This window comes from Cervus elaphus, chromosome 27, assembly GCF_910594005.1.
Source record: "Cervus elaphus chromosome 27, mCerEla1.1, whole genome shotgun sequence".
Taxonomy (NCBI): domain Eukaryota; kingdom Metazoa; phylum Chordata; class Mammalia; order Artiodactyla; family Cervidae; genus Cervus; species Cervus elaphus.
Window position 1 is genome coordinate 34,732,501 of NC_057841.1, and position 12,403 is coordinate 34,744,903.

Here is a 12,403-nt window from a genome sequence, read left to right on the forward strand (position 1 = left end):
GCCGCCGCTGCTCTCGCCGCCGCCGCTGCCGAGGCAGCCGTAGACTTTAGAGCCCCCGGTCCAGCGCCCGGAGCCCGCGCCCCCGCCCAGAGAGGGGCGCCCCGAGCCGCGGGCCCCGCACACACCCCTCCGCACACAAGCAGACCCGCACACCACCTGAGGGCCACCGGCTCGGGGCGGAGGTGTTTTGATCTTTTATTTTTTTAAAAAAAATTACTTTAGTGTGGGTAAAAAAAAGGGGGGGGGTAGGGAGAAAAAAAGTATTTTTTTTTTTTTCCCTTTGCTGCTTTTCGTTGCCCATTGGCATCTGCTTTGGACGGTGGGAGATTTTTCTTTTCAAGACCTTTTCACCGCCGGGCAGCCTTGATCCCCCCCCTCCCCACCCCCCGAGCCCCCCAAACTACAAAAGAGCACGACTCGCTTTGTAAACAAACCGGTGTTATTTGTTTGTTTGTTTTTCTCCGGGGGGAGGGGAGGATTTTGCCGAGAAGGAAGAGCGATTTAAAAAACAAAAAATGCTTTTCTTTTTATTAGTTTTTTTTTTCCTCTTGGAATGAAGTATGTGAATTTTGATTGAGGTGGAAATAGTAACGGATTTTTTTCTCTTTAGTTTATCTGACGGCTCTTCAAACGTTGTCCTGCAAAGTATTTTTTTTTTAGCTGTTTTTTTTTCTTTTTTCTTTCTTTCTCCCCCCCCGCTTTTTTTTTTTTGAGGTTGGGGGTGGGGGTCGAAGGCTGGGAAAGTTTGGTGCAGCCGTCGCCGCCGCCGTGCAGAGCGCGGAGCCCGGGCAGCCGCGAGCCCCGCGCGCGAGCGCGAGCAGGACCGGAGCGAGGAGCGGAGCGCGGAGCGAGGGCGCGAGGGAGGCCGAGCCGAGGGCGCGAGGCGCCGCGGCGCGAGGGGCGCGCGGCCACGAGGAAGTGTAGTTTCTTACAGGGCTGAATTGAAACAACTTCAGCTGTTTGCTTTTAGGATGTCTCGCCGCAAGCAAGCGAAACCGAGATCCCTCAAAGGTAAGGAGGACCCCCCCACCCCTCCCCGCCCCGCTTTCCTCCCCCAGCCGCGGGTGTCACTGTGGGTAGCGGAGCTAGGACTGCGTGGCCGCGAGGCGTGTGCGCGCGTGAGTGTGAGTGAGTGCGGGGACGCGCGCGCTCCCCTCCCCTGTTTAGCCCCCAGGTGGAGTGAGGGTGATGGATCGGGGTTGTGGGATGGGGGGAGACGGGAAGACGGGAGGAGGATCCCCAAACGGGGTGGCGGTACAAAGTGGGCAAGAAAAAGATAACCAAAAAAAAAAAAAAGGAGAGAAAGAAAAAGATCATCCGGAGAGGGAGGGAAAAAAAAAGATCCTCTGTCTGAGTCTACATCTGGGCTGCAGGAAAAAAGTTTCTGTTGTGTGTTTTCGCGAAGAATAAATATGCAAAACCGTGCGGTGCTTCTTTTTTCCTTTCTTTGGAAGAAGAGAAAAAAAAAAAGTCTTCCCGGAGAGGGGGTGAGCAGCTTCTGCTCACTACAAACGTGGCCCGGGGTCCCGGCCGCGCCAGGGCCAGGACACAGCCGCCGCCACCTCCCCGCCCGCGTCCCGCTCGGGTTCGCCTAGGCGCGCAGCCCGTGTAAACAATCGCGGGGAGCCGGCCCGCGGGCGCGCGGGGCCCGGCCCCCGCTCCAGCCCCAGAGCACCCTTGTCGGCCGTTCAGAGAAAGTTGACCACCCCCTGGCCCCTGCTCGTCCGGCTGACCCCTTCGGTCTTTTGCTCGGCGTGATGGGGTCCAGCACTCCGTGGTCCCCGGTAGAGAGGGAAGTTTGCGGGTTGCGCGTGGAGGGGGCGGGTGTGGGTGGGTGGGGGGGCGCACCCGGTGGCTGCAGCGGCGTGGTTGGGGGCGGGGGACAAGAAGTTATCGATCTGGTGGCTGTGCTGGAATGTGGCGAGGAGAGTCACGTGGCGGCCCCCTCCCCCTCCTTCTCTACCTTCCCGAGCCTCCTCCCCGGGAAACCGGGGGCGGCCGGCCGCTGGAAACCGGGAGATGGGGCGCTCCGAGGCCGGAGGGTGGGGAGGGCGCGCGGCGGAGCGTGAGGACCGGAGGAGGTGCGGGCAGGCCGGGCGTGGAAACGGTCCGAGCGCACGGGGGGGAGGCGACGGCTGTCGGCGACTGAGGGCCCCGCGACCCCAGAGGCGGAGGACAAAGGGCGGCTTGTGCGCCCGCCGGGGCCCGAGGGGTCCCGCCGAGGTCCGCGCGGCCCGGCCCCGCCCTCGGGTCCCCGGCGGCGGCGCAGCATCTTCTTCCTCCTCGGCGGCCCGGGCCCCCGGCGCCCAAGTCAGCCTTGTTTCTGCCGCCTGGGGCTCCCCGACTCGGCCGCTGGTGGCGGAGGGGTGGGCAGAGACGCGCGCCCCACGCGCCCCCGGCCCCCGCCGGTGTGTATTTATGAACTCGACGAACGGAGCCCTCACCGCACACACAAAGCCCTTTCTTCTCCGGGGAAGGGCCGGGGTGGGGGAGGGCCTCGCAGATCGGAAGGCTTTCTCTCTCTTTTTTTTCTTGAAGCAGAGAAGTTTGAGTTTGAAAACGAGATGAATCCCTGACGTTTGTCTTCACACAGTTTTTGTGGTCATTTCCACTCACGTGGGCCACACATTTTCTGGGAAAACCTGGACCCAGGGCCTGAAAGATGCAGGCATGGAGGGTGAAAAAACAAACGCCCGGGGCGTGCGCGGGTGTCAGGGTAACGGCGGACGACGCTCGCGTTGGGGGAACTTGCTGGGAGACGCTCAGCTTCCTTCGGAGTCACTCTGAGCCAAGTACCGGGGACGAACCTCTTCCTCGTCACTTGGAAAGAACTTTCCGAGTTTGAGAGGAGAGTTTGATGTCAGCCTGGGTTTAAGGGCTGCTGGAGGCTTCAGAAACCTCAGCGATGGGGAGGGGAGGCTTTTTATTTTTTATTATGTTTTTTAAAGTTTATTGAAGTTTGCACGATCGGTAGTTTTGCTCATCTGCAGTTTCTGGGCAGTCGGCTCGCCTGCCTTTGGAGTGGATTCCGGGTGAAAGTTCTGTTGATTGTGGTGCATGTGTTCCCCGGGCTTCCTAAAGAAGATTTATTCTCCTGCACGGAGGATTTTATGGGCGGTCAGTGAAGCTGTCAGTTGGCGGTATTCGCAAGGCAGTCTTTGACAAGTCGAATTGCAAAATAACTGGGACCGAGACCTGTGCAGTCCTTAAGTTAATAAGCAAAAGGAAAGAAAAATGGTAAGGGAAAATGAGTTAGGGGGCATTTGATTCTTTTGTTGAAATGTCATATCGCAAAAATATTCCCAGTATCTTCTCCATGAAGAAGCAGCATCTGTGTTTCAACTGCCAAGTTCTAAATAAAATATTTACATTAAAAACAAAGATTTAGCTTCCATTTTCTGTGTGGGCACGGAACGCAGTGGTGTTCTCCTCTGTCAGCTGCTTGGGAGGCTCCCAGAAGAGGGAATGGCCTCAGGTGGGCTGGCTGAGCTTTGGGGTGAGAAGCTGAAGACAGGCATAAAAATAGTACAGTCCTCACTGAAGAGTGGGTTTGTTTTTCTTCAGGGTATGCATTTACCTGGAAAAACACACATTGAGATGAGCAATGCCAGATGAGCCATTGTGATATTACTATCGAGTTTGGAGCACTGGAATGGCTGCCTAGTGGCTCCTGTTAAATACCTGGCCTTTTCTTCACTATTTTCCTTTCCCTGTGTCTTCCAGGAAGGGTCTCCATGTTTTCAAAATGTATTTGAGGAGTGTTCTGTCCGTTAGATTGTCGGGAAGGTCACACTTGGATCATAGAAAAGCCAAGGAGGTATTATTATGACAAATATTCTGGCATAATAATAAGCAATGAGCTACACTTTACTGTCAGCAGGCATAGAAAGACAGCTTTGATTTTAAGTTTCTTTTATGAAGAACTGATTAGTAGTTTTGCAACTAAGAGATAAAAATGGTGATTTTGTTAGCCGAGTGACAGTGTTTCAAAACCTTGCAGATTGTACCAATTTGAAGGAGACAGTGGAAACCATGAAAATGCAATGTGCCCTTCTAAATAAAACATGAACTTCTGCATTCAGTCTTCAACTTGTCTCCATCCATACTATTTCTTTAACAAACAAGGTTTAAAAGATATTCCTGATATGTCTGTCACTTCTGATATCACAATTTGAAACCACTATCTCAGGGGAGTAGTTTACATAAGGCAGGTACCAACATTAAAAAAAAAAAAATGACAGTCAAGTTGAAAGTTTTTGTTTTCAACCAAATGCTTAAAAATAATTCTACCAAATACTATTAATACTACCAAAAATTCTATAAATAGTTGAATTCATTTTGTATATTCTCAGAAATTTAGTATTTTGAAAGAATGATTATGTTTCCTTTATACATGGTTTTTTTATTTGCAGCAAACTTTTGTGTCATTGTCCTAATGACCCACCTCCTGGGAGAGGGTACCAGGTTTCTGGTTGCAGTGGAGCGTACCCTGCTGGGTCTCCTTACCTCCTCCAAAGTGCATTAAAGCTGTTGTACACCAAAAAGATTCATTTTTCTATTTGTGAAAACTGCAAACTGTATTTTGAAACATGGAACTCTTTCGTCCCTTCTGCCTCTTAAAGCCCTGGCATCACAATTCTCTCAGTCCACACACAAAGTCAAGAAACTTATTCTGTCCTTATGCTACGAATCTTCAGAATAACCCTTTCTAATGACACAGAGTCTCAAAGCCAGTATGTAGAGGCATGGATGGTCAGGCAATGAAATGAGTCACCCTCTACCCCATTTGTATTAGTTGGATATTTATCTCCATTCCTGAGAGAGATGAGATGGGAGTAGATTACCTGCCTGAAAATAATTCTGCTGTCAGCTTGTTTTCTGAGATAGCAAATCAGTGGCATCAAATTGGTCAGTTGTGACCTATTTCTATTTTTCCTTGATGACTCTTTATTCTGTTTCTTGTGGTGCTTCTCTGATGGAAGTTTTTCGAGCCTTTTACCTGCTAAAAACATTTTGTTTTTTGGAAATTTACCCCAAAAAAGCACTCGTGAGAAGAAAAAAGTGGTCTACTTCATCAAGGTGTGAGATATTCAGTAAGAGCCAAGTTATGAAGCCGGACAGGAGAGAGGGGAGCACTTAGACATTTAAATGGCCAAGTTAAACACAAAACACAATTAGGATATCTGGACCCTCAGGTGTTCAGAAACCCATACCAGGGGTCTCTAGAGAGAAATGGTGGGAACCAGGCAGAAAGACAGCCCCAAAATGCCTTGTTTAACTTGGCTCTCACAGTAGCTAACCCTTTGTAACTTGGCACATTTCGAAGTTATCACACTTAGAATTGACCTTTTTCCTTTTTCCCATTTACCTTCTTTTGTACTTATAAAGTGGCTCTTTTTTTCTTACAAGGAGAAGTAATTTATTTAGAAATCTAATGAGGTGGCAAAAATTCAGCTCGCAATTTAAAGAAGAAATGTAAACTATAGAATTTGAAAGAAAAGGCGATGGGTTTTAAATCCATAACCTTTTGGAAGTCAGAAAACCTATCTATTAGGCTGTATTCTCTGGTGGAAAAGCTCTCAAAATTGTAGGTGTTAAAAGAGCCACTGCAGGGAGCTTGTACTAGCTCCTAAATTTAATAGAAACATTAAACTCTCCAGTCCTTATTTAAACACATTTTTTTTCAAAGTCAAAAATACATGTTCTTACAGGTAGACAGGTGAAGTATAACTGAAAAAACAAAAGAATGTGATTCTCTTATACATTGTCTGTTCTATTTTCTAAAAAAATCTTTATCACTAGAGATTCAGTTTTGGTTTTGGAAATGACGCCATAGTAAGAAAAAAAAGACTTTTAATTAAAGCCTGCAATATAGATTTTTGCTCAGAACTATTTTTAAACAAATGAAGCATGACTCCCTTTTTTAATAACTAGATTTAACCTAAGGTAAGTTTTTTTTAATATTTAGGAAAGATTTTATATACATATATATGTATGTTCTTTTTCATAACTGTGAGGGCAAATTACTAATTCTGCAGCACATAGCCACATGTGCGTTTACTTTTGAATATGGATGCTAAAAAGCCTGGTTATTGGAAACTCTTCAGAAGCTGAGTGCTTGTACCCTTTTCCAACAGTTGCAGTTGGACTTTTCTGCATCTATCAAGCAGGCACGGTTCCTTCCCTCTTCCACCTCTAAATTATACTGACTAGATGTTGAAGTCGTTAAATTGATTATAGTCCAATCAGTAGACAATCCGACATAAACAAAAACAGCAATTACTGTTGGCACGCATCCCATGAGTGCTAGTCAAACTTGCAGAACTGATGGTCCAATGAGTGTTTTCCAAAATGCTAGTTTCAAAATTTCAGCAGTTCTGGCAGCATCTTCTTAAAGGGAGGGGACAAAAATTCATAAGATTCCGCTTGGCCTTAAAAACAAAAACATCTGTTTGATGCGTGAGTGGATTGTTGGCTTTTATTCATCCAGTTCGAAAAGGGCAAAACATAGGATATGGAACATAAAAGCATACATGTAAAAGTGAAATTACAAAGGGATTCGAGATTAGCAGCTTTTTATAAAGCAAGCTGTTAAGAATTATTCTTTTTTGTTTTGCCAGAGTATTTCCATATCCCTTAAAATCCATTGTAGTTATTGACAGCAGTGATGCCTAATAGCGATGACAGAATTTTTCAACTTTTTGCTTCCAGTAATGATACTTAGTTCTTTCTGCTTGCTTGTTTGGGTCATTGCAAGTCTTATAGCATATTTGTAGGGTATTTCTTTTCATTTTATAGGAACATTTTTGCTCCCTTTTATTTTTAGAGGAAATCTGTTTTTGAGAATTGGCTTATCAGGTAAATTCTAGTGAAATACTTGTTGACACACATCAAAACATCAAAATACTTGCTTGAGTTTTCATTTTGATGTAAAAGCAGACAATCAGGAGAAAGAGGATTTGATAGTAGAAAAAAGCAATTCTACCAAGATCAATTAAGAATTTTATGAAATATCTGGTTTTCCTATTACTGTGCTTTATTCATTCATCTGACAGAATTCACATTGCTGGTTTAATGTCACTAATTCTCTTGCCATAGAATACATTCCTTATGGCCAGATTTAATGGATAACATGTTGAACTTTTAGTTATTTTTTAGAGAAAATGATTTTGAGACTTGCAACACTTGAAACATATTTTAGAAGCCTTATGGATTGTTTAAAATGTAAATGTTGTCATTAAGTAATATGTTGTAGAATGCTCTTGAATGAGATTTTGATACAAAGGCTGATATTCTGGCTAAGTATATTCCCAGATGTATTTAATTTTTTTCTCCATTGACTCCCGTTGTGCTGTCAAAGGTTAAAGTTAGTTCTATGAGGGGGTGGGGAGGGGGGAATGCACGCAAGTTTCTAATCCAGTTTCAATTAAATCTGAAATACGTTCCTGTTTTTTGTTTGGGGATTACATGGTACACTAGCTGGGATTGCATATACCTTGTTTGCTATAATGAAAGTGTACTTGTCTGATTTAAAATACACTCTGCAACAATGTTATTACAAAGCAATTAAAACTTAAACATTAAAGTTAACATTAGTAAATTTAAATAGCTCTGTTATAGTATTAATCAAATAGTGTAAGGAAAGCTTTTAAATGGTTTAAATAATTATGCAACTCTTGGCATAAAAGCCTGACACAAGATAAATCTTTGAAAACTAAGTAGAGTCGTGGCTTTTTTTTTTTTTAACTTTAATTTTAGGCAGCTTGGGCTTTTAGCATGCATCACACTCCACCTCTAGTATAAGTAATTATGCCAGTTTAGTAATTATTAGAGATGAAAGAAATTCAGTAAGATACGAATTCTTTAAAACTTCAGTAGCTTCAGTTTTAGTGGGGATAATGATCAAGCAGCAGTCATCCGGCTGTCTGGGGACCCTGCCACAGCTACAGGCGCTGAGCTGATCTTGGGGGTATCGTTGTAATGGCAGCACACACTACAGTTGGCATTTCTACTCTCAATGCCTGATTGCAGAGGTTTATAAATTGCTCAAAAAAAAATCCAGACTCAAATATGACTGTCTAGAAATTCCGCTTTCTTGGAAGACTGAAAGAAACAAAGGATAAATGCATACCTTTAAAAATTATTATTGTTGGACACCATATATTTTAATTTTATGGGATAGTAAATGCTTTGAAAAATTCTGAAAAGAAAAATATATATGTAAATTTGTCAATTGTATGATGTGTTGAACACGTGTTGAGCATTTAAAGTCTTGCTTTCAAACAAAGGTGATTTGGTTTGGAAAACATATACTCTTCATGCAAAAGCATAGCTGTCTCTCACTGAATATGGTCCAGTGATGGACATTCAGAATATTCATTTTCCTAATTTTTCAGGAGTTATGTTTTGGTATTTCACTTTCAACAACGTTTTTATATATGTGAAATCAGAAGGTTTCAGTTATCACAACTCAATAGGAAATATACACACACAAATATACTCTGATGTTCTATTTAAAATACAGTTTGGTCAGCAAATTCATATGTGTTAATCACTTTTTAAGAAAAATAAATGGATTGAATTGGATTTGGCCTAATAAAAATTGGCTTCATTGTAAAGAATAGAGTTTCTTTTTAGGAATTAAAATCCATGTACCATTGAAATTCATTATTTCACTGAAGTTATTTCTCCTCTCTTTCTCAAGATTGGCTTTTCCCCAAATTTCTTGTCCCATCAGTGCATTATGATGGAAGGTTATTTACCTGACTAGAATGAAGGCGATAAGTGTTCTCATTCTCAAGTACAGACAGCCCCGTATATTCATATAGAGTACAATTGTGAAAACCCATGAAGAGCTGAAGGGTCCATAAGTTGGATGATAAATTGCAGTACTATAGGGGGTGCTGTGACCAGGACTCTAAAAAATTACAACTTTTTAAATAATATATTGACTTTTAGAAACAAATTCTAGCATTTCCGACATGTTCCTTAATACTATTCTTTCACGATAGAACCAGATCAGGTCTAGTACATGTGTGAGCGTGTGTGTGTGTGTGCACACTCAGTTGTGTCTGATTCTTTGCAACCCCATGGACTATACTCGCCAGACTCCTCTGTCCATGGAATTTTCCAGCAAGCATACTGAAGTGGGTTGCACTCCAAGGGATCTTCTCAACCCAGGGGTCAAACCTGAGTCTCCCGTGTCTCTGAGATTGGCAGGCAGATTCTTTGCCGCTGCGCCACCTGGGAAGCCTGTGTGAATATGACTAAATAGTAATTGCTTTCAGCACTTCTATTGATTTAGTGGGTCTCAATTGTTAGAAGTTTATTAGGCATACCCTTTCTCTCAGTAGTATTCACAATGTAGTCTTTTCTTATTTTTTATACATTAAAAAAAGGCAATGAAGTATTCAAAAACATTACTCTACCTATCAAGTATCAGTGAAGCTGAGAGAGAACTATTGGTTGGGAAGGTGATGCCATCGTGAGTTTGAGTGAATGTTTTGTTCATTAACTGATGTACGGAGTCTGAAATTGCCACGTGGAGGCTGGTTTGGGGCTGTCAGGGTGCAAAAGGAAAAGTTAGATGCACTTTTTTGCGGACATTAGGCAGGACTCAAGGGAATGCATATTAATTCCTGGAAAGAATTGAGAATAAAAGCAGAAACAATTAGTTATGGTCATAAGTACTGTGCCTTGGATATCAGTGTACTTGTAAGGAGATGGCTGTGCTGTGGAAAGGGTACAGAGGGTGAGCTCGTATTTGCTGTCTGCACTTTTTGGCAAGTCACTTACCCTCTGTTCTCTAGGTTCAGATTTCTTCTCCGCAGACCAAAGGGGATCATTTAATGATTCAACAAGTTCTTTTTTGTTTTTTTCCTAGTGCTTATTTGTCTGTGCACAGTGCTAGTTCCAAATATTCAGTTGTGAACTAGACATAAGCTTGGCTTTTATGAAGCGTTATAGTCTAGAAAATTGGATGAGGTTTTAAATACTTTCCATTGCTTTTTAATTTAGGAGAAGGCAACCATGCGGGTGGTGGGAGATATGTGTGTCTGGTATATACTCTTTAGCATGTATGGTATTCACTCTTTAGCAAGTTGGGTCAGTTTAAAAAGTTAGATTAAATGATCTTCAAAAACATTTTTGGCACTAAAAGTTTGGTGAGTTATACTTTTTGAGAAAAGTGAGCTTTGTTTTCTCTTATGATTAAGAGTTAGATATACTCACTTGAATTGAAACCACTAGACATAATATATAGAATATTTGTTTCCAACTCTTTTTGGATTTTTCAAAATCTTTTAGCCCTCCTAAAAGATCTAGGTAATTGTTTCTAATAACAATGTTTCTAATAATAATCTAGATAATGTTTCTAAAAGTTAATGGTGAGATACTAAAGGCAATTTTGTAAAATTTTTAGAGAATTTATGGCATTCTTGAAGTAACTGAAGGCTCTTGGAGAATGTGTGTATTATTCAAAAAACAGTGAAACAAAGCCTCAGTTAGGAGTCCCTCCTCTACAAAATTGAGGTGAAATAAGTCAAGAGGAATTCATTCCATTAAATATTCAGGAATAGAACACTAAAGAATGAAACAAGTTGGTATTGAAATGACCACAATGCAGGTTTAATTATTTTTCCCCAAGGAAATAGGTGAATGCCTTGAAATAAACTTTTACAGAGTCATAGATCTTAAGCATAGGACAATTTAGGGATAATGATAGTGGATATCTTGATGGTCTTCATGTTCATAGATGTGAGTGCACAATCAGTGGTGATGGGGGAGTGTAACTGACCGGAGAAAAAGACGATTCATAGGAAATCCCTTTTGCCTCCTCCAAAATCACATAGGTCATTTATGTAAGTATTGCATCATTATACCAAATTTTTAATCTTCAAAATAAAACCATTACAAGATAATAACACCATTTTATAGCTGCTGTTAAATGTTTTTTATATTTGCTGATTTGCATATTTTGAAATCCAATATGAGTGCAATGGGCTGGCCCACCCTGGGATGGCTTCCCAGCTCTGTCTTTGCCTCTGGGTCCCTCAGACCAGGAGGAGGTCAGTCAGGTGCCGGACTTGTACTAAGTGCTCAGTAAATGTCCATGGAACCAAAATCATTTATTATTTCTTTAACCAAGGAAATGTGTTGATGACTTCTGAGTTCCTTTCTCTCTCTAACATCATAGAATTCTCATATTAAGAAATTGTAATTCTTGCAAGTTGATCAATAATTCATATTAATGGGGCAGGCATGCTTTTAAAATTGTGAACTTGATTGAGTTGTAGCTGATGGAAAAAAAATCAAACAGCAGAGGTTAGATGGTCTTAACTTCTCATTGTGATTTCTTGTCCAGACTCTCTATTTAAGGAACTAACATAGAAAGACACACGTGTTACACACGAAACCATTCTCAGGGCCTTTATAAGGAAGCTGCCTCGGTTCAAACTCGGTTCAAATTCTGCAATTTCCATAGAGCAGTTTGCAGGTTCTAGAGAAGAAGCTTGGGCCAGTGACCAATCCACCCCACTAGGGGTTTGTCATATCTCACTTGGAGCAGCCCTAACGGCAGCAGCTTCTTTGGTCTAGAATTTGTGTGTACATGTGAGTGGGTGACCAACTCTATATTTGCCTGGATCTCACATGGATTTTTGGAGTGGGAATAGCTGTGAACCTGGGCTGTACAAGGTCAAAGTGTGTTGCTTTAAAGATAGCATTTTAATTTAGTTTGACTTGCACTGGCTCCTCATCTTCAATTCATGTCCATCCCCTTGCCCAAATACTAGTACCATTTTCATAAAGCAACATTTCCCAAACCTTTAATGATTTTCCTAGCTTCATTCCTCTAGGCTTAGATTGCGGATTCCCAGGTTCGTTTTGTACCATTATAAGGGTTTGCATATTGTTTTCATTTCTTAAGATTCATCTCACATCTTCTGTGGGGCTTTTTCTGACCCACTGGAGTTAAAAGGCCTCTTCTCTGTATTATCTCTTCCATAGCTCATATACTGTAGAAACTATGACACTAACTTGGTTTTCTGGTTTGTTGATAAGCCCTTTGAGAGCAGCGTTCAGTGTTTTATTCTCTTTGAATCCCCATATCCTAAAACTAGATAGTAAGCAAACAAACTTACAAAGGCGTTCATGCGCTCATGTGTTTAATCAACAAATACTTACTGCACATTCATCATTTTCCAGTCCTAGAGTGCTAGGAGTTGGGGATGCTGTGAAGGAGACAGACGAGGTCTGTGTTCTTGTGAAGTCACAGTCAAGCAATGGAAACACATTAAATGCACGATTCAACAGATACTAGTAATTTATAATTAGGTGAAGGGAAAGCCCCGGGTGTTACACAAACATCTCAGAAAGATATGAGTGAGGTCAGGAATGGATCCTG

General features: G+C 42.4%; 1 protein-coding gene across 3 annotated transcripts in view; it reads left to right on the forward strand.

Annotated features, from left to right (window-relative positions):
- Positions 1–12,403, forward strand: part of ZNF521 (zinc finger protein 521) — a 304,769-nt gene that overhangs the window by 294 nt on the left and 292,072 nt on the right. Inside the window, exons 1-2 of one of the 3 annotated variants that reach the window (XM_043888859.1) lie at positions 1–182; positions 971–1,011. The exon at positions 1–182 is cut by the window's left edge and continues 232 nt beyond it. The exons of 1 other annotated variant lie outside the window; for it this stretch is intronic. In XM_043888859.1, coding sequence (XP_043744794.1) covers positions 972–1,011 — 40 coding nt within the window. In that variant the 5' untranslated portion in view covers positions 1–182; position 971. The remainder of the gene's footprint in view (positions 183–970; positions 1,012–12,403) is intronic. One more of the 3 variants, XM_043888858.1, reaches the window with a different exon arrangement.